Raw genomic sequence first — 27,174 nt, 5'->3', positions numbered from 1 at the left:
ATCTGTAGAGTGTTAGTTCTATTCTGTAGAGTGTTAGTTCTATTATGTAGAACGTTAGTTCTATTCTGTAGAGTGTTAGTTCTAATCTCCACAGTGTTAGTTCTAATCTGCACAGTGTTAGTTCTAATCTGTAGAGTGTTAGTTCTATTCTGTAGAGTGTTAGTTCTATTCTGATAGAGTATTAGTTCTAATCTTCACAGTGTTAGTTCTATTCTGTAGAGTGTTAGTTCTAATCTTCACAGTGTTAGTTTTATTCTGTAGCGTGTTAGTTCTAATCTTCACAGTGTTAGTTCTATTCTGTAACCTGTTCCGATCCAAGTCAGTTCTGCTTCATTACATGTTAGTACTATCTGATACCAAGTTAGTTCTATTCTTTGGCTTGTTACTCCTAGTTATTCGAGTGCATTGAATAACTTCTATTCTTTTAAGCGTGTTAGGCCTAATATGATAGTTGTTTTGTTACTTACAACTTTTTATCTAGTGTAAGCTGATGTTAGTTCCCGATTAACAAAGAGTAAACATTCAATCGGAAAAAAACAAAATATTTGTTGCATACTGGGACGAAAACACTTCAACATATCAAACACTTAGTCAGCTATAGATTCATTACATGTTTTACGGTTATGACCTTCCATATGACATCGAGAACATTTTACTGGCCGCGTGTAAACAGTTCTGTTGTTGATACGCCTGGTTTTATTTCTCCCTTTCCTTTTTGTTGTAAGTGGAGGTAGGATCTGTATCTCATCCCTTGGCACGATGCGCTTCTCAAAGTCAGGGATTGGGTAGAGGATTGGCTCGTAGCTTTTATTAAAGGTTTCAACCGTCATAAACCAGTCACAGAACTGGTAGACATCCCTTTTCATAAACATAATGGATGCGCATGCATGTTTGCAAGGGACACGGGTTACATCCCACCCACGGCAAGTGCATGTTTTATTGTCTAGATCCACTTGACAAGATCTATGGGATTGTACCTCAAATAATCCTGTGTGGGACTGACGAACCTCCAATGGACGGCCATTTTCCATGTTCTCTTTGAGAGCAAGTTCAGCTTTGGGGCAAAGAAATTGATTCCAACTTTCAGCCATGGTTCGTCGCTCATTCATACGAACCATAATCTGTTTACGTATGTGCTCTACCAGTTGAAGTATCCGTAGTAGCCTAGCCTCATGTATCCATTTGTTGAATGACTCTGCAACATTTGATGTAACGTGACCATATCTGAAACATAATAGGGAATTCGTCAAGCGGCTTATAATAGTCATGTAATGAAATAGCTTATAACTTACCTAACTCCAGGAAAAAACGCATTGGCCCAGTTTTCTGGAGCGTAGTTCATCACAATATTGTAAGCTCTTTCGTCAACCAGTCTAATGTCGTCCATGTAATCGTTCCATTCTGCTCTAGTATATTTGTAACAGGCAGATTGCAATAGATTACCCAAGATCTGAGTATCTTTTGATTTGAATCCCAAATCCTTCAACTTTGTCCTGAAGTTCTCAACTAGATGCAACACACATCGAGAGTGTATAGAATCTGGAAAAAATTCTCTAACTGCTTCTCTGATCCCCTTATCCGCATCTGAAATTATCACTAGCTTGTGTGGAGGGTTGTATGGATCTGGCCTTTCATAGAGAATAGACCACAAACCTACAAAGAGTTGTGGTTATCATACACGAATTAGAGTTAGCAATGAATGAGCTAGAATTATCATAACCTGCAACAGAACTAACATGGCTAGGGATAGAACTAACCTTGTAAGAACCACTTCCAGTTAACATTATTTTCCTGATCGCATATACAATACGCCAATGGAAATATCCCCTGATTTCCATCATATGCTACGGCGCTTAGGAGTATGCCTTTGAATCGATCTTTAAGAAAGGTACCATCCAAAAATAAGAGTGGTCTACAGCCGTATAAAAAACCATTTATGCAGGCGGCGTAGCATATGAATAACCTTGTAAACCTCCCCTCATTTTGTTCAACATGAATATAGCTACCTGGGTTTGTCTTCTTGACCTCTTCTACATACCTAGAAAATTGAAGATTAAGCGTTAGTACCAACATTGAAAAATTAGTATAATCAACGTCACATAAAGGAAATTAGTTTGTCTTTTGTTATATATCATCTTCTATTTACCATCGTAATTGATCGTAGGACTCATGGGCATCACCATATAATTTCTCTTGTGCTCTTTCTTTACCCCCACCAAATCTTACTATAATCGACCCTAATCCCATACGAGCTTAGAAACTCCTTTTGAACGTCAATAGGCCGTATATCCAGTCGAACCTTTAACGTGGGTTGTAATTAGGTAGCAATGAATCACCTTGAGGCTCTAGATTGACCAGCATTATTGCCATGCTGCCCACAACTGTGATTGTCCACAAACCTTTTGATTTCAAGTCTATTATCATTTTTCGGTGGAGAGGCAAATAACATTCACGGACAACTTTTTGCTGCCTTAAACCGACAAAACACTCGAATACGCTTCGGTTCATTCTTCCCAAACTCGTATTCGAATTTTTTTGCCATGGAGTAGTATAGCAAGGCCAATCTTAACTCCTTCGCACTTTCAAATCGTTGTCCCTCACCGGTTAAAGCTGTGTGCCACCAAGCAGGAATCCTCTCTGATCTGCTAATCATGTCATCAATCGTCATGACATCATCTCCGGAAGGATTGTCATTGGGATTCTTATCTGGAACACTTGTGGTCAACAACGCCGACGGGCCACAGTCTACACTTTTTGATTTCAAACTGCACAAATAATAGAAGTATCAACAGATAATAGCAAAAGCTAAAAAGCAAAAACGACAATTGCTTGCTGTTAGAATCAATTAGAACTAGAAAGAACTAACAATATAACCATTAGAGCTAACAGTGCATTGATTAGAACTAACATAATAGCTATTAGAACAAACAATATAGCCATTAAAGGTTAGTTCTAATTTAACGAAGTTATTTCTATTTTATAACAAGCTATTTCAAAATTATAACATGTTAGTTCTATTCTGTAGAGTGTTAGTTCTAATCTGCACAGTGTTAGTTCTATTCTGTAGAGTGTTAGTTCTAATCTGCACAGTGTTAGTTCTAATCTGCACAGTGTTAGTTCTATTCTGTAGAGTGTTAGTTCTAATCCCCTACAGTGTTAGTTCTATTCGGTAGCGTGTTAGTTCTAATAATATGCACAGTGTTAGTTCTAATCTGTAGTGTGTTAGTGTCAGTTCTAACTGATGGCTTGTTAGTTCTATTTTATACCTACATTGTCTAATTTATACCACGTTATATCTAATTTATAACAATTAGGACTAACAATATGGGAACTATAGTGGAACCAGCAATAACTCTAGTAGAACTAACAAAATAGCGATTAGAACTGACAAATAAAACATTAGAACTCTAGTATGGAGCATAACAAAGAACTGCTTAATGACAAATAAAACATTAGAACTGAAGTCCAGTTAAACCTAGTATAGAACTAACAAGAAGACGATTAGAACTTAAGTTAATTGATTTTACAGTTAACCTACATGCCTTGTCGGACTTGCTCGTTTTCCTGTTTATTAGAAGAATCATCTCATTCTTTAAAAGCTTGCACGTGAACCTCTTTCAGTCCAAGATTGTGGCAATGCTCCACCATAGACGTCAGATCACCATCGTTCTCAATGAGAAATTTTAAGCTTCCAACTATTTGATCTTCGTATGCCAAAATTAATGACTCGTATGGAAGATCTAACCTCTCTGCCGCATCAAACTTGAGATCCAAGATGGTGGTTGAAGAATTAATCTTCAAGAATACCGCTTTATACTGCGAAGAGACAATGCAGATGATGTCCTTTTCAGCCATTTTGATCTGAGGAGGAGGAGTAATGGAGAACTAACTAGTTATTGCTCATGATGGAGAGAGTTATGGAGAGAATTTTGGTCTGAGGAGGAGGAGTAATGGAGAACTAACTAGTTAGATGGAGTAAAAAAAGGGGGAAATTTCCCTCCATTTTCCCCATCATATCGCATTAATGAGAAGTGACTTCTAGGACTCGTCTGGGGAAGAAAGAGAAGGGCAGTTTCGGTTTTTTTTTGTAAAATACCATCTGCTTTTAGTATAAAGCTGACGTGAAGGGGGCTTAAAACATTAAAGCCCATTTTTTGGGGCTATTCCACATGGGGCAAAGTACAGGGGGGCTAGTCACACGAAGTTCCCACTTTTGGGGCCTGGACACATTTTCCCCTACTTTCTTAGGGTACAATTATTACTTTCACAATAGTTCTTACTTTCAAAAACTAACTACTTTCTTACAATATATAAAAAAGATGGACAGAAATGAAGTTGTGCGTATGATGAACAATGCAGCTGCCGTTGCTACTGTACTAGTTATGCTAATGGTATTCATACGCTGATATCAACATCGTCCACTTAAAAGACAATCAACATAGCTATATCTTAATTGAGAAACCTTACGAATTTAATTATAAGAACTTGAACATCAACATATAGCTATATCTCAATTCTTACAACACAATCGAGTGTTCATACAATGATAGATTGTATATAATCCTTCTTTTACAGTGACAACCAATTAAACCAACACAAGCAAATCTCCATAACGCGCGTAAAAGCCACAAATTATTCAGATCATCCGAGGCGATCGAGGCGGGAAAAATACGTTTCCTTCTCGGTTATTTCAACTCCTGTAGCCGAGAACTGATTCTCATTTCACAGCGTCCCCTCATCACAGAACCCCATCATGCGGCAGAACTCGGTCGTTTTAAGCTTCTCGAGCTTTGAAAGAACCATGGGAGCATACTTGTATACTTTTTGCTTGCACTGTCACGTAAAGAAAATAAATAAAAAGGTCAATATATATGTTTGATTGTTCATTTAAATCTCAACTCATTTGGTTTGAGAGCTGGCTTACTGTTTTCTCACTGTCTTCCACTTCTTCACAGTATTCGATAAGTGACTCCATCACCCTCACCTGGTAAGGAGTTGAGATTTATACGTCACTTGAAAAGTATAACAACGATGAAATTGAAATAGGATTTTGAGTACCCTCATCTTAGGCTTGTTTAGTTGCGCGAAAATGTCCTTCACTGATCTTCGGCATGCTGCGCATGTACTCTCATCGGCGACCTGGTGCACAACACAAAAACTTCAACCAATTGACATTGCATGACAATTTAACCGTCAAAATTTGTAAAAAAAATGATGAAAAATCAGAAATGTCCGAAGTTACGCCGTCTTCTTCTTCAGGGTTGTCGTTGACCGAAGCAAGGCCGTTGATAACTGTGAACATAGATTTCAAAAGGCATAGGCCTGTGCTGTTACAGAGAGTCTTTTCACTGAAAATTCCGGTAACAAGTAATCTAGTTCGATGAACATATGCCTCTGACGTCTCTAAACACTGCAGAGTTTAAAAAGACAGGATCAGGTTTGGTCTTAAAAACAAGGAAAGTTGATGTTTCGGTACGCGCAAATTAACTGTTTTCTGCAAAAAAAATCAGTACCTTAGGTTTAAAATCAGAAGGCAAAATATCGCAAACTTCGGTTGAAATCATGCCTAGCTTCTCAAATAGTTTTGTGTCTCTTAAGGTTTCCTTGGCATGTCGTGAAGGCTCCAAGCATGTTTCGCAAGCTTCCAGCATTAAAAGGAAAAAAAAAATTAATATATGAACTGTATTGATAAGGAAAAATAATAATAATTGACACCTTCATCTGTTGGTATTGGCTCCACTTTATTCCTTGCATCCACATGAGCTAGCAAAACGAGTAGTATAGCAAAGCATGATAACATTCTCATCTCCATCATTTAATTTACCTGTAATCAAAGAGTTCAATATAATATTTTCACCAACATTCTTCCATCTCCAAGCAGGTATCTAAACTAAACAAGCTATTCACCACACATAAACCAAATTTTGTTCCAAAACCGATATCGCATTCCGAACAGAATCCCATGAGATGAAAGGAATAGAATTTACAAAGCAATCTATTGTACACATTTCATAACTATACTAAGGTTATGTTTCTAGAGATTATATATTTCAAATGGTAGACTGTTACCAATTAAAGTCATTGTGATAAGCTACGGATAACTGAAAACATACCGATAACTTGCAGAGAAACTGAGCTAGGAGAGATGACTGTAAGGAGAAAAAAAGAAGATGGGGTATTTATAGATAACCAGAAAACAATATGTTCAGTTATCCATTTTGCTCATTTTTCTCTCTTGAATTGAAATAGGTGAGGACTAAGATGATGTTATTGATAACAACAAGCGCTCCTGCAACCATTGAGGCTAGTACTACGCTAATCAACAATCTCAGAAACTAGTACTGACCCCCAAGAAATTTCCTAGAAGGTGATAATGGAAAGACCAAGATAAACAGAGAAATTTTTTTTTTTTAATTTCACATGGCATTATTTTGAGATTACAATGGTATCTAGTTCTTGAAAACAGATTGAAAACATGGTTCCAATCCTTCGTGCTCGATCTAAAGCTTTTGAAATAATACGTGCAATTCAAATTCAGTCGTTATGCAATTTTCTCTGTGTCATGTTTAGAGAAAATGGCTATATTGTAATGCATTGAGAAATTTGCTCATGCTTATTTGGAAATTTGTGAGTTTCGGTCAGTTTCATTTTATATGAAACATAGTGCCTTCACATAAACTGCAGCTAACATTAGCTGATAAGTGAAAAAGAGGACTTTTTTTTTTACTGCAATAAGAATTAATACAAGGGAAGTACGAGTATACAGTCGTTAAATTTCAAGCTCTCTTCTCTCAAAAATCAATCAGATTGGAGGAAATTACTGCTCAAAGTTTTCGCTGCCTCCTTCGAATAACATTTACATACATACTTTTTATTTCAAAAAATAATTACCAAACAAATAAATTACAAGAGAATATCTGCAGGTCTCCCACTGTAACTACTATCAACAGGGTCAAAAATGCCATAGTTAATACCTAGATCATCCATCCAACTGACTCGCAAAATTCATAAAGAGTATCCAGTTCTTCAGTGTCAATCTCCTTCAATCTTCTGCAGTATTGTTTCCTCCACCAACCCAGTAGTTCTTCACAACATACAATACCTTCTCTCTTACATGAGGCCCGTCCTCGTGATCCGCAAGCTTCACATCCCATCTCATGCCACCAGCGATTTTCTTTATCTTCACGAGAATATCAACTCGGTCTCGAAATATAACTGCACCTTCTGGCCGCAAGATTCTATCCATCTCTAAGAGAATGTCTTCCATCTTGCACCTGCTTCAGACGCAATAAGAAAAGAGAAGATAAATAAGATAGCATTACAAATGAGTAACCATTATTGATATGGACACTAGGGCCATGTTTGGAATTTTTGATTGGTTATTATTTTGAGGTAATAACCCTTTATCCTTTATTATAAAATAGTAAGGTGTTTGGTTTAATTTTTGGAGGGGTATTAGGTTGAATTATTTAGTCCATTAGATTGAAACAGTCCGTTGATTTCGGACCTTTTTTTTTTTTTTGAAGATGTGGGGTGGGGGTTTATTATGGTCCAAGGACTATTTCTTCTTTGGGATTAGATGCCAAAAAACCTATTTGTCCTTCACTTTCCTAGATATTACTTAGAAATTTCCCCTCTAATGATTTTTATCACCAGCTTTTTTTCAGCTTATTAACTTTTTGCACGGCTTTTGTCTCACGTTCCAAGCGACAAAAACAAATCTCTTCAAACCCCATTTTATTGATTATGGAATGATTCTAAGCTTTTAGGGCCTCATGTAGTTGTGTTTGACTTTAAAATCATTTGAGGCTTAGTGTCTGAACGTATTTTTTGTTGATAATTTATCAATCTCATTGACAGTGTAATCTGACACTTTGAATTCCAACTTAGCTGCAATTCAACTCAGTTACATTTGTCAATTTCCATCATAGCATCATTTTAGCACATGTACATTATAGCTAGTGAACATTATTTAACTTCGTCGTGATATAATTTTTAGTTCAATGGATACATACCTAGTTATGTCGGGTAATTCCACAGAATTATATAGGATTATAACTAAGATGGGGTTTGCTTCTTGGACTCCTCTCCAGCATGATATAAACTTCAGCAACTCATAAGATTTGCAGAAGGATATTATGGACATTTGTTGTTATATTATAGTGCTATACCACCTTATAGTAACAAGTCACCAAACATGACAATAGGTGTTAGAGGTGTCAATAACAAATTGAACCAAACAAATCATTAAAAATTTAACTCACTATACTCCCTTATATTATTATATCTTATGACTATAATGAGTTAAATTAATCCCAAGATAAAACTGTCGACTAGGGGCCAAAGCCCACCAGTCCTGAGCTGATCCGGGCCAGGTTGTTCTGGACCAACATTGAGTTTGGCTTGAGCCAAACCCTAGGTATCTGGGCTGGGATCACAACCCAACCCGGCCTATCGACCCGGCCCATTCGAGTAGGGCCGGGTTAGTGAACCTAGCCTACTACTTTTCTTTTCTTTTCTTTTTCTTTCTTTATTTTTTGACTTTTGTTAGAAGTTGATTTAGATGAATTGCGACTAATCAATAGCGATTTTGTTGCAACTTGAGAAAGGTTTTAGACTCGACCTACCAATCTTTTGCTTTAAAAACATACACATTTAACTTTGTTATTAGTTTTAGATTACTAAATAGTTACTAATAGCCAGTTAGTTACTAATACTAATTTATTTTACTAAAAATTAATGTCATTATGGAGATTGGATGCGAGTTAGGTCTTAGGCCTGGATTCGATCCATGTTAGGTTGGGTTTGCGGGCCAAGTTCGTGTTCAGGCACATACCCGGTCCACTTTGAGATCGAACCGAGCCAAACCTGGTCCACATTCCCTTGGGCCGGGTCAAACCGGACCCAGAACGAGCTGGTTTAGTCGGGCCGGGTCAAACCCGACCCAAAATGAGTTGGTTTAGTATGAGTTGTGGGCCAACACAACCTAGTCGCCACCCTTATCCCAAGATAAAACAAGTCCTTAATACAATCATGACCTAAATATTTGTATTCCATAGGATAAGGATTTACAGATATATAGTAAAATATCTAGACACTTAACCGAAACATCTAAATGTATATCGATCATTAAGTTACATTTGTTTTGACCATTAGAGTAATGTATTTGAGATTAATTTTGATGATCAAGGGATTTAATCTTACACTTTTCAATATTACTCTCTTATATGATATGGTCTATACGTTTTACGAAATTTATCTATTTTCCTCGTATCTTTTTAGTAGCCATATCCATGGTGGATATGGATATGAGTTTTCCTTACAGAGACAAATATGTATTGGTACCTGTATCCGTGATTAGCAAGCAAATATGGATGAGGAAAGTATCACATCTGATCTGCTTGCACCACTAGTTATGGTATATAGATCGTTAAGTTGGAAATACTCCGTAAAGCAAGTGAATTAATTGTAAACACCCGTCCTTAGCCTAATGCCAGTTTTCTATGACATTCATTATCAATGCTGGTTCTAAACAGATAATTTTAAGCTGATGTCAACCATTCATGAATAGGAAAACTCATCCCAAAGCCACAAATATTTGCTAAGGAGACATTATTCTCCATCTTTGATTTTCCATGTATCATAATATATTGTTGAGTCTTTGGTCCCTTACCTCCAAGCTCAATGCAACGGACCATGTAAGGGACAACAAGAACCCAATAGAGGAACAAAGACTGCAAATGGCTGCAGATTGCGTTTATGTCGTCTTTACTTTGTCTCTGTTTTCATCAGATTTTCTAGCTTCTTAATTGCAGTTTGTGTTCTTTAATTCACTAGCAACTTGACAGTAATATAAAATAAAAGGCTAAAGCATACCTTTATCTAAATCTTGCTTGTGCTTAACATTGTTAATAATTAGGATAAAACCATGATCCATCATTGACTTACCTGTTCCTGTACAAGCTGAAAACACCATTAGCATGGATGAGGTCATATGTCCTTGGGTAAGTGGAGAAAGCTTCACACCTGAACCAATATAAACAAGAACAGCTATGCTAAATCATGTCATACAATAAAAAAAAGTTTTCAGATGATAAATAGTTGATTTTGCTAAAAGTCTAGAGTATTTTTGAAATTATAAAATAAGTAATCAACAGTTTTTGTGAAATCATTGCATTGTTAGTTATCTAGTTTAATATTTTTGCTTCCAGGACACCTAGAAAAATATAATCAAATAAACTTGTCCATAGACTTCAATGGAGAGATAGCACTAGGAGGTTAGTAGAACAACGAATAATTTTGGGAATATTTCAGGAATTACATGAATAACTGAATATCAAGAAAACAGGAACATACCAATCATGATATATCCCAATTAAACCTCTTTCATATATGACACCAAGCATGGATTTCTCAGCAATAGTAGGCACGACGTTCATGACCCATAATTTGGAAGATTCAAGTGCTGCAGCAAAACTGCCAAATCCTGCATTCATGTCCATGATATTCCGATATCTCCCAGTGTCAAGTAACTGGTTTACACTTTTGTAAGCTTTAATCCGCTTCTTCCACAAGTTGTTATCTTGATGATAGGATTCAACCGAGATCCTGGGTACAGAACCTGAAGCTATTCGAGGAGGTACGGCAGTTAATCTCTCTGGGAAAGTCTTTAGAGCTCCTCCTGAAACCTCTTCAGGACTACTAACTTCAGGATAAGGAGTTACACATGCTTCCATCTTCTTGTACCTAGTGGCGTAAAATAAGGATAATTTAACCAAGATTGGTACAATAGATGCAATATTTCATCCAAGTGCCACCTGGGCTGCAGTGGAAATCCTAGATATCATTTTTGGAAAAGTATATTTGAAGTTAAAAAAACTGCTTAAAACATATTAAAGCAATATTCATTCAAGTTGTTTATGATGCAGATACTATACTAGTGAATTGGCATCAGTAATAGCAGACATGAAGTTTGTTAAATTATTTACAGGTTGTAATTGCTTCCTAACACCATTGCAATAAACTGTGTATTTCATTTTGCAACTTCCAATTCAAAAAAAAAATAATAATAAAAGAAGAAGAAGAGGAGGAGGAGGAGGAGGAAAAAATATACCAATGTTCCACTTTAAAAAATGTAGAGTACCTGAAAAGTGAAACTATTGACTGAGGTAGACACGTTTGGATATGATGAGCATGTGATTCATCTATCGATGTTAAATTACTTAAATCATCTAAGTAATCTTTCATCAATATGTTACTCACATAATCAGATGGAAATGTCTTAGTAAAAAATGGAGGATAGCCATAAAAGTGGAAAATACAATGTCATGGGGCTCAAGCTATTGAGGATGAGTCAAAGTCAAGAAAACTCAAAAAAATGAGTTGACAAAGTTTTAAGGCATTGTTTGGAGGTTGGGTTAAAAATCCTCATAATTCATTTGGAAAGAGACTACTCTAGAGTGCACAGATGTTACTCCATATGATAACATTTTGGATTACACTTCAAGTAACAGAGATTTACCAAACATCATCCGCACGTGCTGATTCACACATTTTGACACGAGTTTCATCTTGCCTCCCAGGACAGGAATCACCATTTATTCTTTTTCTCCAGACAGCAATTTCACCCTTCTCCGAGAACTTCTCCCAGCAAAGAAGTTCAGCAATTTCTTCGATCTTCCTCTGCTCCTCCTCAAGATCCTCCTTAGTCCGCTCCCATGCCAAGTAGTTGCTCTTCCAATTAATCGGAGGACCAGAAAGCACCCAAAATCCACCTGGCCTAAGAACCCGATCAACCTCCATCATATACATTCCCTCTGGAAAAAAATGAAAAATGTTAACGAGATAAAGTTCAAGGGAAATTATTGACAAAAAAGAAATTTTTTTGGCGGTAAGCTGACCATTGGATCCCCATGGAATTAAACACCTTGAACAGTGAGCCATATCAAAAGCTCTTGATGGATATGGAAGTTTTATGGACCCAAAAACTCCGATGACTGCTGGCACGCCTCTTTCCAGTGCGAATTGAACCTGTGCCTCATGATTGTCCTTTGGAGCAAGTGACATGGCTATCACATTTTTTTTAAATAGATATGCACCCAAGCTAGCTACCTGCAAAGATTTTAACATTCAGTCAGTAACAACTAAATAAAAAGCAATTTCAACTAGATTACGGTAAGTTAACAGGATTGCTAGATACTATTGTGATTGTACTGACAATTTTGGCATTTGTGAAAAGGCATTGTAATTAATTTGTTTAAAAAGGAATGAAAATTTTACTTAAAAGTAAACATAAATGTAAATAAAAGAAAAATAAGGAAAAAGATTTCTGTGGAATATGTAAGCTACATAATCTCTATGTTGATATAAGATATATATGTTTATAACGTAGCACAACTTTAACCAATGATGAGAAAGGCAGCAAACAAATAGAAGTCATTTCAAGAAAACAATTACTCTTAAATATCCAACTACACTTTTACTGTGTTTACGAGTTCTATAAAACATCAAAGAAACTTTCATATGCTAATAAACTGACGATAAACAGAATAATTCAAGAGAATACTTTTCAATAAGGGGAACAATTCCAGCAACTAATAAAAGTAATAGCAGCAAAATTTCCAAATAAATAGTCAACATACCCCACAACCAGTATCCAGCACGGTTCTAACAGTGCCATTAGCAATAGGGATAACAGATGCCAGTTGATCTATATACTTATCTGCTCCCTGTGGAAACTGTGTTCCTCCCCCTGGAAACCTGAACACATTTCCTTCATATTGAACCCAATTCTGAACTGCCTTCTCAACCGTCAAACTCTTATAAGGAGCATTTGCATAAGGAACAAGATCTCGGCTCTTTGGCCATGGAAATGGATTAACCCAACCTTCAGGTGCTGGTATGAGACAATACAACTTCTCTTTATCTGGAGGACAATGCCTCTCTCTATATATCATATTTTCTCTAGGAAAAGTCATTGCTCGCCTTTGATCTTGACAAGGAGTATAATCATTATAGGTATCATCACAAGGCTTGAACATTCGGATGTTTGAGTCATAGACATCATCGGGGATGTTTTCTCTATTGTGATGTGTCTCAAACTTGAGATTTGGTATGAGATTGCAGTCTGTTATCTCATTGACTTGTAGGGCTATGCTGTCCCCTTTCCCCGATCCACTTCTTTGCCATGCCCCAAGAATATAGAAGAAGAAACACAAGCCAATCACGCTAATGACAGATACAAATCTTGGAATCCTGGCATCCCCCAAGTTCCCTTTTAAAGCCATGCCGAACCTGAATCAGTTCAAGTGCTATTTTAAGCTAGAGCAATCTTAATCTTTCTTTGGCAAAGTTTAAAGACATTGCATTGTTTCTGAACTGAAAATAACAATCATTCAGATAATGAAATAAACAGTCCACATGCATTGTTCCAGGTTTATGCCCTAAAGGGGCATTTAACCTGCGGGGCATGCTAATAAAGAAACCCTCACCACAACTTTGGAGTTTTGGTGTAGTGAAAAGGACTTTTAATGGTATTAGAGCAACCTAGATTCAAATTCCACTAGTCACAAATTTAAAAAAATTAATACCATTATGTGAGTTCAGGTTTCGGCCGGCACTCAACCTACAGGGGCATGTTAGAGTATAAAACAATATCCTTCAACCCTCACCCCAACTTCAGAGGTTCGGTTCAGTGGCAGAGACTTAATATGTAGTTCTTGTTAGCCAGTTCTACATTTGAATAAACAAAATGAGAGTGTGTCGTCCTATACTCAGAAATGCATACTCACTTCATCACCAGATTGTACGATCATCTTCCTTCTCGTACGACAATCAAACCGGAGCAACGTGACATCCTAATTTAGAAAAGCGACTAGTTTGTTTTTCTTCTTCTAAATCTTCTTATTATCCCGCCTCTTACCTTCTCCTAAATCCTAATAATGTACTTCTCCGCCTTTTTTATTTTCTTTAGTTAAAAAATCCGCGGGGCATCTAGCTCAGTAAAGAAAATGCATCAACTGTAAATTTCATTTAGCTGCCAACATAATTAAAACTCGGTCCAAGTTATAACCTTCAAAGGGTTAATTGGATAATTGGTCACTGTAGATATCTCATACTTGGCCGCTCATACCTATATTTTGATTGGTTGGATGACTGGTTATATAATTAAATACTAATTAGATCATTAGTCACTTCTAATATTTTCCACCAATTAACATAACAGATTTTCACTGACGTGACAATAAAAGGATTGATCATTGGACATAATGAATTTATTCGTACGTGTAATATCTTAATCACTTACAAATGAAATTTTTGACATACTCAAAGTATTAATATTAATCAGCGATAAAGCTATCCCTATAAAGGAAGCCTATTTACCCAATTCATTCTCCCTTAAAAAAATAAAGCAACAACCATCAAATTGCAACCATTCATGAGCTCGCATTATCATGTTTCTCAACAACCCACAAACCAAAATCTAATTTTTAGAAGACCCATCTCAATTTCTTCCACTAATATGCATTCATACTCAAAGATCTGACCTTTGAGATTCCTTTTACCGAAAAAGCTAATTATTGACAGAGAACAGGGGTGCAATTGATCGCGGATTTTTTGCTTAAAATGGAGAGTAATTGTAAGAAGTCGAACCTCAATTTTTTGTTGTTCTCTGCAATCGAGAAGTTGAAATCGAACCTCGGACCTTGAATCCCGACAGCTCGAGAGGGGTGGAGGAAAAAGAAAAACGAAAAATCACAATAAAATAAAATAAAATAAATGTGGGCCTATTTTCACTTTGGTACCCGTGAAATTTGCCGGGGAAAAATGAGGGTGATAAAGACTCAAAGAAAGGAGCTAATCTAAATATTGGTGCATTATTTATACGTATTTTAAAATATAAATGGTATTAAGAAAAGGCTTAGCTTCACTTTGGTACCCCAAGCTTACCTTTTTTTTAGAACTCTAATACTTCAAAATTCCAATTCCATTTCATTTGATTTTCTATTAAATTTGCGGGTTATCTGGTATTAGTCCCTCAAATCTTCAATAGTTTCATATTAGTCCCTCAAATCTCAATAGTTGCTCAGTTGTCCCTCAAATCCCAGTGTCATTGCAATTTAGTCCCTCAATGACCAAAATACCCTTAGCTAATGTAATTCAAAGGGTTATTTGCATTTTTTAAACTTTGCCAAACTGTTTTGACACTTTGATACCCCTAAGGTTTACACATTTGTAGCTTTGATACCCTAAAGTTAGGGGTATCAAAATGTAAAGGTATAAACTTTGCCATAAGAAAAGAGTGAGAAAAACTTTAGGGCATCCAAGTTAAAAAAGGTGCAAACTTTAGGGTATCAAAGTGTTGAAAAAATTTCGGGGTGTTAAAATTAAAAACCTGTAAACTTTAGAACACCAAAGCGGTTATATTTCCTAACGGGTCTTGCGGTTGTGTCCCTCGGTAACCAAAATACCCTTTAGTTATGATTTTACTCTTAAAACTCATCTCCAAAAAGGGGGTTATTTCCGCTCTGGTCATTGAGGGACTAAATTGCAACAGCACTGGGATTTGAGGGACTGCTGAGCAACTATTAAGATGCGAGGGACTACTATGAAATTATTGAAGATTTGAGGAACTAATATCTAAATAACCCTACGTTTATAGGTTCATTTTACGCAATTGCTAGATAACATCCAGGCAGCTAATTAAATATAATTTACAAAGCAGCAGTTGATGATACCAAGTGCTTAGCGCGCCGTACGAATTTAGTAGCTAGTTATGTTTAGCATTTTTCGCATCCGTTACCATACATCGACAGACAAACTAATCACTTATAGTACTCATAAAACTATTGATTCATCATCTTCTTCTGCATGATTTGTTAGCTAATTCCTATGAAAATATTATCTATCCTGTTATAGATAAAGAAAAAAATGGACGAAATTAAGAGGGCATATATATGCTGAGATTTTGAGGCTTAGATATATATACTGCCATTTCACTTTTTATATCTCCCCTACAACTTTCTCCGAAAGATACACACCCAAACGATGATCAGAATTCCCAAACTAACTCTCGGCCGCCCCGAAAGGTACAAACCACCTCACTATAAGCGGGGTGTTCTGATAGAATTTGTACTCGCAAAATAGTTCCAAAAACAGTATGTGTATGCATCTCTCTCCCTCTCTCTCTCTCTTCAGTATCTTCAAAATGCCTCACACGTACATCAGAACCACCCATAGAGAAATGAGGTGCTCTACGTCACAAAATAGATTAGTTGTAATTACCAAACTAACCTTTTAATTAATCACCCGAAACCCCCGTAACAAACTCCTACACGGAATCCACATTAGCTGACACGGCATGCATCTTGTCCTCTTCCTCCTCCATAGTATCACTCATCCCCCTCCCTCTCGTCTCCGGCAAACAAACAGTAAAGAGCCCACAACAGCCCACCAGAAGCCCAAACACCCCGAACGACACCGCCCTCCTCCTCTCCTCCGCAGCATCGACACCCCCGAGTTCCTCACACACGTCGGGAACAACTCGACGCTGTATATAGTGAACACGTTCAGCGCCGCGCACGCGCTGGAGAACGAAATCACTTCGGCGGCCATCTGCAGCCCGTTGGCGCGCAGGAACACGCAGGATACGCTGCACACTGCGCTCACCGTCGTGAAGGCCAACGTCGACGTTCGGCGGTTCACTTTTCCGATTAGAAAGAAGGAGATCAGCAATGAGTCCGTTAGCTCCCGGATACGCGTGGAGACGCAACACTAATAGAATTCGGAGCTCAGGCGGGTTACCCGACATTAGTCGGCATCCCGTAGTATACCCGTCTCCGAGGCCCGAAGGCTAACGGTCATAACTGCCCGCCAGTCTCCGCCGAAGCCCATTTTTTCTGCCACAGTATCCTCAATGCTGAATACACACCAACATTTTTCAGCTCGCTTTCCTCGTCGACGAACGGAACGTCCGAAACAGTGAAATCGACGACAGTCGACCTGTTAGATTTGGCTATGCGCTTTAGAGCCTCGACCGCTTCGTCCCTCCGCCCACGGATTAAAAGCCACCTCGGAGACTCTCTTATTAGGAAGCAAATAAGGACGGTGTAGCAGAAAGAAGGAACGGACGTCCAAATGTACAAGTTCCTCCAGGAGGAGCCTCTGCCTAAATAAGCCATGCCGGGCAAAGACAGGAATCCGAGAGTAAAGCAGAAGTACCCGAAGTTGCTGACCCGGTCTCTCCACCTCCTCCCGACGATCTCCGTCGACAGCACAATCGTACTCGTGGCCACCGTCGCCCGACCAAACCCGCACACAAATCTGAGCGCCGCGTAGACGAATATGTTAGGCGATACCGCAGCCAGCGACGCGGACACTGACATAGTGAGGCACGACAGGACGATCATTTTCTTTCTGCCAAGCCAGGAATCTGCGAAAGTCGCGAGAATCAGGCCCCCAGCGAGGCATCCGGAGAAGTAAGCCGACGCAGGGAGGCCGAGGAGTGCAGGAGGTGCACACTCGAGGTTCCACTCAGAGACTATCGATGTCTCTTTCGACTGGCTCCACGACCAGGAGGCCGGAGGGAGGCTGCAGGGAGTAGCGGACGAGCAGGACGGGTATTTACTGTACGTGCAGCGCCACGAAGGATACGTGTCCGCGAAGATGCTGATGAAGGTTTGTTGCGCATCGAAGAACCAGGCGAAGGAGATGATGAAGGCCTGGAGGAGTTGTGCCAGGCCCGACGGACCGATGCAGCTTTCGATCGTATCTTCGATGGACGGCGACGTCGTCGGACTTTGACGCTTGAGAAGAGGGCTTGGATCAGCCATCTGATCCCTCTCTCCCTCTCTCTCTCTCTGTCTCTCTCTCTCTCTCTCTAGTTTTTGGATTGAGTTGAAGAGGAAAAGCTAGCAAAGGGTGGAGGATTTAAAGCACAGCAATCTCACTGGAGGACGAGATAAACGTGTTCCAGTTTTGGGACCATAAGTTCTCGGCCAACTGCTTTGTTTCTGAATTCATGCACGGTTGGGGTAAATTTCTTCACCATGGATGTGCATGTGATGTAGGATGCATAACAGACGGATTTAGGAGTGTGACTATCATGATCTAAATGCAAATACATACTTATCATTGATTTCTCGACAAGACACAGTCAAACGGATTGTCAGATTTCAAAATCTCGTTAGTAATACACAATTTTGGCTGAAATCCGAAAATAATTAGTTTTAAGCTTTTTAAATAATAAAGTTAAGCGTCGATTTAGATTAGGAAACAAAATCAATTTTAACCTTACTTCGGCAGTGAAAATTTCGGCAGCACTTCGGCAGCACAATAAGAGAGTTAGGTCGCAATAAGAATTCACGTCTCACCAAGCTGGAAACAAGAATCTGAAGCAAAATATCTCAACCAAGTGAGATATCAGCTCTTCCTCTCATCAGTTCTAGGACTGACCTGTCGAGGGAACCTAAAAGCTATTACAAATCACACAAATAGCAGCACAATCAATTTTTTCGTGGTTCGGCAAATTGCCTACGTCCACGGGGCAAGGAGTGGGGAAATCTACTATTAGAGAGAATACAAATAGGGTTTACACACACAAGATTTCACAAATAAAACTCACACAATCTCTCTCAAAGGGATGCACAAAACCCAAAAAGCCTCTGCTTTTCTTTTGCACATGCAGCCTATATTGATGTATTCGGGTGGGCCTTGGTAATTCGGGTTCACGGGAGCAGCCACACGCGTAATTCGTGGGCAATTTGAGCGTGAGTGGTCCCCACACCCACGTGATCACAATTCTCCACCTCGGTGAAGTTTTTCTAAAACTGAGCCGACACCAAAGCATCCAAATGTCCCAACTTGTTGTGTCCAGTACGAACTCAATCCATAACAAGTCGAGAACCCGAACGAGAGTCCCAACAATCTCACCCCCATCAACTAATCCAAACCGGCTGCATCTGAAAGACTGCCTACGTATACTCTTGCCCAAGGAATCAAGCCGAACGTAGTTCACCTAAATGGCCGCCAACGGCCTCAACAATCACGAATGTGTAACAAGCTTCTACAATGATCAAACTTGTTGCTCGGAATCACCTTAGTGAGCATATCCGCCGGATTATCCTTCGTGTAGACTTTCACAATTTCCACATCGCCATCTTCAAGAATATCTCGAACGAAGTGATAACGAACGTCAATGTGCTTCGTCCTCGCATGAAAAACCTGATTCTTCGCCAAATAGATAGCACTCATGCTATCACAATGAATAGTGACGGATCGCTGTGATATACCAAGTTCCTCCAAAAGTCCTCGAAGCCAAATAGCCTCCTTCACAGCCTCCGTAATTGTCATATACTCTGCCTCCGTCATAGACAAAGCCACTGTCGACTGTAAGGTGCATCTCCAACACACCGGCGTACGGGTCAAAGTGAACACATACCCCGTCGTAGACTGGCTCTTATCCAAATCCCCGGCATAATCCGAATCAACATAACCAATGCATAACTACCCACCTGCAGTGTCCCGCTCATAAACTAAACCAACATTGAGCGTACTTTGAATGTACCTCAAAATCTATTTCACAGCGTCCCAATGACCCACTCCTGGGTCGTGCATGTATCTCGAAACCATGCTCACCGCCTGTGATAAATCCGGTCTCATACATACCATCGCGTACATCAAGCTCCTAACCGCGCTCGCATATGGAGTCTTCGACATCAACTCACGATCTTCAACTGACTTCGGTAAAAGACCAGCTGAAAGCTTCAAATGGGCTCCCAAATGTACACCAACTGGCTTCGTATCCATGCTAACATAGAATCGTTGTAGAACCTTCTTCAAATAAGCCACATGTGTCAAACAAATTCTACCCTTCTTCTTGTCTCTGCCGATCTCCATCCCTAGAATGTGTTTCGCTTCGCCCAAGTCCTTCATCTCAAACTCATTTGAAAGCTGAACTTTCAACTCATCTATAGCCGACCTGGAAATAGAGACAACCAACATGTCATCGACATAGAACAATAAATAAATGTACGCACCTCCTTTCAACTTGCGAAAATATACACAAGGATCAAACTGGCTTCGAGTGTACGAATGACCAATCATAAAACCATCAAATCGTCTATACCACTGTCGAGGAGACTACTTCAAACCGTATAGCGATTTTTTAACCTGTAAACTAATTTTTCCTTCCCTACAGTTCAGAATCCCAATCACTGAGTCATATATATTTCTTCATTAAGATCACCATGAAGAAATACCGTCTTCACATCCAACTGATCTAACTCCAAACCATACTGTGCCACCAAAGCTAGCAAAATCCGAATCGAAGAATGCTTTACCATCGGAGAGAAAACCTCATTATAGTCAATACCTTCCTACTGTGCATAGCCCTTCGCAACCAACCTAGCTTTGAACCTCAATGGAGTGCCCTCAATGCCCTCCTTCTTCGTGTATACCTACTTGCAACCAATTACCTTCCTCCCCTTTGGAAGCTCAACAAGCTCCCATGTATCGTTCTTATGAAGAGATTTCATCTCCTCCTGCATAGTCACCTACCACGAATCAGCCTCCGAACTCTGCTCGGCCTCTCTGAATGTAGTAGGCACCAACTCATCGATACTCTCCACCGGAAGTGCATACGCAACTGTGTCGGCATATCGTGCTGGCATCTGTATGTTTCTCCTATGTCTCCGAACCACAATCGAATCCTGAACCTGAGCCGTCGGTCCTTGATCCTGCATAACTGTACTCGTATCCTCCTCGTCGTCGTGCTCGCCTGACGTCACCTCAGTCGATACTCTAATGGATACTGTACCATCTGGACAATGTGGAGCTGTATCGATCTCCACCACCTGCGATATCTTCTCTGTCGGGTCACTCTCTACCTGATGAGAGCTGGGAAGCTTTAAGATAGAAGCCTCATCAAACGTGACGTCCCTACTCAGTACAATCTTCTTATCAACTGGATTCCAAAGCTTGTATCCCTTGACACCACGCTTGAATCCTACAAATATGGTCTTCCTAGCTCAAGGTTCTAACTTATCAGTTCTCACATGATAAAATGCAGGACACCCGAATACCTTGAGCTGGTCATAATCTCGTGCTAGCTCTTCTGACCACATATCCATAGTGGTCTTTCCCTCAATCGCAGATGAAGGCAGCCTATTAATGAGGTAACTCGCATATGTAAGTGCCTCAGCCCAAAAGATCTTTTCTAAACCACTCTGCGACAATAAGCATCAGATCTTCTCCAGTAAAGACCGATTCAACCTCTCTGCCACCCCCATTTTGCTGCGGTGTATGACTAACTGTGTAGTGTCTCTCTATGCCCTCGTCTCGACATAGCTGCTGAAAGGGGTCAGAAGTATACTCACCACCGTTGTCGGATCATAACGTCTTGATCTTTCTCTCAGTCTGCAGTTCCAATCTCTTCTTCCACTCCACAAACAAATCTAGGACTTCACTCTTCTTTATCATGGTGTACACCCAACATCGCCTAGAATAGTCATCAACGAACGTGATGAACCAATGTCGACCACCAAGTGATGCAGTCTTGTTGGGACCCCAAACGTCCAGGATGTCCCTCGTCTGATGAATGGCAGTCCCGAACTTTACATTTGTCTTTTTGTCAAGAACACAGTACTCACAAAATTCAATCTTCCCACTCTCGGCTCCCTTCAATAGCCCCTGCTTACACAATACCTACAGTGACTTTTTACCTGTGTGCCCTAACCTATAGTGCCAAAGTCTATTCATGTCCGCTTCTGAAATAGCCGAAGCAACCTGGCCAATATCGGTGCTTCCTTTCAGATAATACAAATTCTGATTTCGGACTCCCCTCATCACCACCAATGATCCCTTAGTAACCTTCGCTACAGCGTTTTTGAAAGTCACCTTGAATCCCTTTGCCTCCAAAGCTCCAACTGAGATAAGATTTTTCTTCAGTTGAGGAACAAATCTCACCTCCTTCAACTCACGAACTACTCCATCGTGCATCCTAATCCGCACGGTACCTATCACACAAACGTCATAGGATTGATCATTTCCTATGATAACAACATCCCCGTCGACTTTCTCAAAAGATACAAACCAGTCTCGCCTAGGGGTCACATGATAAGTAGCGCCGAAATCAAGCATCCAATCTGATGCATCCACATGGTTCACCTTCGGAGTAATCAATAGAGAAAAGCACGAATCATCAGAATCATCGCCTTTCGCAATATTCACCTCATTGGCCTTTGGGCCCTTTTTCTTGGCATTCTCTTTCTCCTTGAGCTTCGGGCAGTCTCTCTTCTAATGTTCCTGCTCCTTGCAGAATGCACATTGGTTCTTTGATAATTGGTGGCTGCTCCTTGACTTTGACCTCCCTTTATTACTACCTTTCAGATATGGGCTTCTACCTCTTGTCGACAAGGCCTCTCCTGAAGTACTAGTGCGGGAAGTCTCCTTGTCCTTCCTCCCCAAGTCATAGTTCGTCAAAGCGTTAGTTACTTCACTATAGCTGATAGAAGATCTCCCATTCAACAAAGTGAGCACAAATGTGTCATACTCCTCATCCAGTAAGGAGCCCAATAAGATAATAGCCTTGTACTCATCCGAAATCTTCTCATTAACATTTGCTAAGTCTGATAACAACTTAGTATAGTTGTTCACATGCACCGCTAGTGAGGTGCCTCTGGACATCTGAAATCTGAAGAGTCTTCGCAGCAAGTGCAACCTTTTCTCAACACTCTTTGTGAGATACTTGTTGTTGAGAATTTCCCACATCTTCATTGCAGACGTCACTCCAATCACATTATATTTCAGTTCATGTTCCAAACAGGACCTGATCACCCCACACGCGTTCCTATTCATCTTCTCTCATATCGTCTCATTATATTTTGGTGGCCTCTCGTGGACCATGATGGTCTCTTCCAAATTCTGAGCATTGAGCGCATTATGTACATCGCTCATCCACAAACCAAAGTTGATTTTGCTGTCATACTTCACCACACTAATCTTAGTGTTCTAAAAACCAACTTGTATTGTACTCGCCATCGACTCACTGCTTTCACCTTCTTCTCCTATTGCAAACTAACTCCAAATTATAGAGAAAGATTAAATTTGATAGAAATTAGGAACCACCCAATTGAACCCTATATCAGATTCCAAATAGATCTCCTATCCACACGAGGAAAGCGAAATCTCCAATGGCAACTCCTAATGCTATCTCCACCGAAGCCTAGAACTCCAAGAACCAAGCTTCCAACTGAATCTTCCTCCACCTAATCCAAAACATCCTATATCTGAAATCTTGGCTCTGATACAACTTGTTGCACGCAGCGGAAAATTTCGGCAGCACTTCGGCAGCACAACAAGAGAGTCAGGTCGCAATAAGAATTCCCGTCTCACCAAGGAAATAAGAATCTGAAGCAAAATATCTCAACCAAGTGAGATATCAGCTCTTCCTCTCATCAGTTTTAGGACTAACCTGTCGAGGGAACCTAAAAGCTATTACAAATCACACAAATAACAGTACAACTAATTTTTACGTGGTTCGACAAATTGCCTACGTCCACGGGGCAAGGAGGGGGGAGATTAGGGCTGTCCATTTTACCTGTTGGCCCGCGGCCCGGGCCCGGCACGGGGGGGGGGCCGCGGCCCGGTACCCGCCGGGGGCCCGGGCCCGGCGTGCCGCCGCGGGCCGCGCGCCGGTTGCCGCCCGGGCGCGTACGGCCGGTGCCGGCCCGGCCCGGAGGCCTGGGTGCCTCAGCGGCCCCGGCCCGGCCGCGTACAGTTAGGGGGCCGGCGATCGCGGCATCAGCCGCCGGCCGGGGCAGCCGGTTTCCTGGCGCCCGGCCCGGTGTGGCAACTGTCACAATCGTTGACCGTTTGCCGGAAAAGCCGGTGTCCGGGCCGGCCCGGTCCGGCCACAACGGTCAGATTTGGCCTTTTGACCGTTTTGCCCCCAAAAACGGTCAAAAAACGGCTATTTTGTGAGGTTATTTTGGTCATTTGCCTAGGGGGCTGGTTCTATAAATAGAGGGGGATTTTCATTTGTTTTCTTCACACCAAAAACTCATCTCTTCTCTCTTATACTCTTATACTCTCTCTTATACTCTTATACTCTCTTATTTATATATTCTAATCCTTTCATCAAATGGCTTCCGGATCTGATTATGAAGAGCAAAACATTTCTCCTGATCCTGAAATGAGTCCTCCTACTATGAGTCCTCCTACTATAAGTCCTCCTTCCGAAGTTAATCCCGAATCCGGTGGCGACGAATATGCACCAAGAGCTCCTAAACGGCCATGATCCGATGTGTGGAATTTTTACGAGAAGATCGACGTCACCAAGGATGAACACGGTAGGATCCTCACCTAGAAGGCTAAGTGTGCTTTGTGCGGCAAGATTTTTCAAGCTCATCATAAGAGCGGCACCAACCACCTCAAACGCCATTTAGATAAACACAACAAAGGCCAGACTCCTCAAGGTGATATCCGACAATCTATGATTTCTCAATCCTCCTCTTCTGGTAGTCTCGGTAGTTGGAACTATAACGCTGCCAGAGCCAGGAAATGCGTAATCAGGTTTATCATTCTTAAAAACCTTCCTTTTAAATTAGTAGAAGATGATGAATTTGAAGATATGTTTAGAGATAGTTTTTATCCTGCATTTAAAAAATTTTCTCGTCAAACCTGTCAACGTGATATTTTAAAATATTATCAGCAAGAACAAGAAAAAATAATTTCTTATTTTAAAAATTTAAACTGTAAATTTTCTTTAACTTCTGATATTTGGACATCTAGAGCACAAACTGGATATTTATGTATCACAGCACACTGGATTGATGAAAATTGGCAAATGTTTAAAAGAGTTGTTTCTTTTATTGTAATAGAAGAGTCACATACTGGTGCTAATGTTGCAAATTTAATAATTGAAGAACTTATGAAATTAGAAATTTCACAAAGAATATTTTCTCTTTCACTAGATAATACAAGTAATAACAATGTAGCTGTTGATTTTATCAGATCATCTTTATCATTGCCATGTCATGGTGATCTTTTTCATATTAGGTGCATCTGTCATATTTTAAATTTAATTGTTCAAAGTGCATTTACTGAAATTAAACCCATGATAGAAAAGGTTAGAACAGTTGCTTACATGCATAGTGCTTCTGAACAAAGACTTAAAAGATGGAAACAATTTTGTAAAAGAAAAAATGTAAAGCCTAGACTAATTCCAAAAGATGTTGACCATAGGTGGAATTCCACATATGCAATGTTAAGTGTAGCAATAGAATATAAAGACATTATAACTGATTTTATAAACTATTATGCTTCTAGTTCTAGTTCTGGTAGCACTTATGGAATAACTGAAGATGAATGGACAGTTATATGTAATTTAAATGAAATGTTACAAGTTTTTTATGATGCTACCATGTTATTATCTGGCTGTTATTATCCAACCATTACTTTAGCTGCTTTACAAATTTTAAATATTCAAAATTTTTTTGATAAATATCGTTTGGATGCTACTTTTGGACCTATGGTTTTTGAAATGGAGAGCAAATTTAATAAGTATTTTAGGCCTATTCCTCATATTTTTGGTTTGGGGGTTCTTATTGATCCATGCTTGAAGGATATTGGCCTTCGAAGTTTGTTACAGTCATTGTATGGTGGACAGGTTATAGACTTAGATGATGGAACCACCCTGAATGCTACTACTCATCATTTACTTATTAGAAATTATTTTCAAACTTTATATGATGAGTATGCAGCTAGACATGGTGTAGCTGCACAACAGTCTGCAGCTTCGGTTTCTTCGAGCTCATCCCGAGCCCGAGGTAAAAGTGTAAGTTTTGATAGGTATGCAATGGTAGCCGAGCTAACTGGTGGATCTGGACTTGGATCGTCATCATCGGAGGTTTCTGAAATAGATGAATATTTTTCTGCTTCTTTAGTTAGATGTCAAGGAAATGCTTTAGATATTTTGCAATGGTGGAAAGTATATGGATCAGTTTCATATCCTATACTTTCCACCATGGTTCGTGACTTACTAACAGTGCAGGTTTCGACGGTAGCTTCGGAATCCGCCTTCAGCACAGCAGGTCGTTTGATCGACGATCACAGGACATGCTTGGATCCATATACTGTACAAGCGGTGATGTGCCTACAAGATTGGTGGAGGTACGAGAAGCGAACGCAAGGCATCGATCGGATGGCTGGAATTGAAGATAAATTTGAAGAATTGGGACTAGCAGATAGATATAAAGAATAGATTGTAGTTTTTATATCTTAGCTTACAATTTGTAAAGAATTATTTTGGAAATAATTGCAAATGATAGTGATATAGGTGAGTAGGTGCCAACCTAGTTGGGATTTACTTATCTATTGTGATGCGATTAATTCCAAAATAAATTTGTACTTGTAATTTGTAACTGATTTATCAATTATTAATAAAGAATATGTTTTTATCATTTCTTATTTGTAATTTATGTCATTTTAAGTAATTAATAAAATTATTGTTTTTGTTATTTTTCTTGTCTTTTTTTTATAATTTATAAGTTAAATAACATTAAAAAATTTTGGAAAAAAATAAAAAAAAATAAAAAAAAGGAAAATCACCCGGTCGGGCCCGGGCCCGGACCCGGCCCGGTGTACCCGGGTCCGGGTCCCGGTTTTGCCCGGCGCCGGGGCGGGCCGGGCCCGGATGGACGGCCTAGGAGATTCTACTTATTAGAGAAACACACAATTAGGGTTTGACACATTGACAAGATCGTCTACAAATAAAAGCCGATCAGCAATCTCTCTAAGGAGCACAAAGCCAAAAAACCTGCTGCCTTTCTTTGCACACGGTCAGCCGAAAGAAACAACCTTGTGTTTTGCGGCTGCCAACTTTCCGTGCCACAACTTTTATCAGTTAGCGCAAAATCAATTCCAGGCAGTCCTAAATCCTGGACACCAAAAACCTAACAAAATCACGAATGCATATATATATATTATTAGTATAGTAGATATATATAAGTTTATAGGGTGAGTATGAATAATATACTATATATTCGGGTGGGCCTTGGTAATTCGTGTTCACGGGAGCAGCCACACGCGTAATTCGTGGGCAATTTGAGCGTGAGTGGTCCCCACACCCACGTGATCACAGTACCTGCCCTCTTTTTTTTTTTTAATTTTACCATT

At 39.7% G+C, this 27,174-nt stretch overlaps 4 protein-coding genes across 4 annotated transcripts; all 4 read right to left on the bottom strand.

Annotated features, from left to right (window-relative positions):
* Nucleotides 588-2,424, bottom strand: LOC109847970. Its single transcript, XM_020417202.1, has 5 exons — nucleotides 2,337-2,424; nucleotides 2,147-2,237; nucleotides 1,758-2,038; nucleotides 1,293-1,653; nucleotides 588-1,224 (listed from the first exon to the last, which is right to left on the bottom strand). Exons 1-5 carry the CDS (start codon nucleotides 2,422-2,424, stop codon nucleotides 588-590), a joined length of 1,458 nt encoding a protein of 485 aa, XP_020272791.1.
* LOC109848965 lies at nucleotides 4,454-6,201 on the bottom strand. Its single transcript, XM_020418710.1, has 7 exons — nucleotides 6,114-6,201; nucleotides 5,716-5,824; nucleotides 5,514-5,641; nucleotides 5,243-5,410; nucleotides 5,059-5,139; nucleotides 4,925-4,984; nucleotides 4,454-4,833 (listed from the first exon to the last, which is right to left on the bottom strand). Exons 2-7 carry the CDS (start codon nucleotides 5,813-5,815, stop codon nucleotides 4,723-4,725), a joined length of 648 nt encoding a protein of 215 aa, XP_020274299.1. The 5' UTR covers nucleotides 5,816-5,824; nucleotides 6,114-6,201; the 3' UTR covers nucleotides 4,454-4,722.
* Nucleotides 6,851-14,779, bottom strand: LOC109849390 (probable methyltransferase PMT2). Its single transcript, XM_020419212.1, has 7 exons — nucleotides 14,653-14,779; nucleotides 12,642-13,293; nucleotides 11,901-12,111; nucleotides 11,522-11,816; nucleotides 10,357-10,746; nucleotides 9,949-10,026; nucleotides 6,851-7,274 (listed from the first exon to the last, which is right to left on the bottom strand). Exons 2-7 carry the CDS (start codon nucleotides 13,284-13,286, stop codon nucleotides 7,043-7,045), a joined length of 1,851 nt encoding a protein of 616 aa, XP_020274801.1. The 5' UTR covers nucleotides 13,287-13,293; nucleotides 14,653-14,779; the 3' UTR covers nucleotides 6,851-7,042.
* Nucleotides 15,966-18,068, bottom strand: LOC109847969 (organic cation/carnitine transporter 2-like). Its single transcript, XM_020417201.1, has 2 exons — nucleotides 16,862-18,068; nucleotides 15,966-16,773 (listed from the first exon to the last, which is right to left on the bottom strand). Exons 1-2 carry the CDS (start codon nucleotides 17,829-17,831, stop codon nucleotides 16,331-16,333), a joined length of 1,413 nt encoding a protein of 470 aa, XP_020272790.1. The 5' UTR covers nucleotides 17,832-18,068; the 3' UTR covers nucleotides 15,966-16,330.

The sequence above is a fragment of the Asparagus officinalis genome, chromosome 7 (genome assembly GCF_001876935.1).
Source record: "Asparagus officinalis chromosome 7, Aspof.V1, whole genome shotgun sequence".
Taxonomy (NCBI): domain Eukaryota; kingdom Viridiplantae; phylum Streptophyta; class Magnoliopsida; order Asparagales; family Asparagaceae; genus Asparagus; species Asparagus officinalis.
The sequence above is the reverse complement of the archived record's forward strand: the minus strand, read 5'-3'. Positions and strand labels throughout refer to the sequence as shown.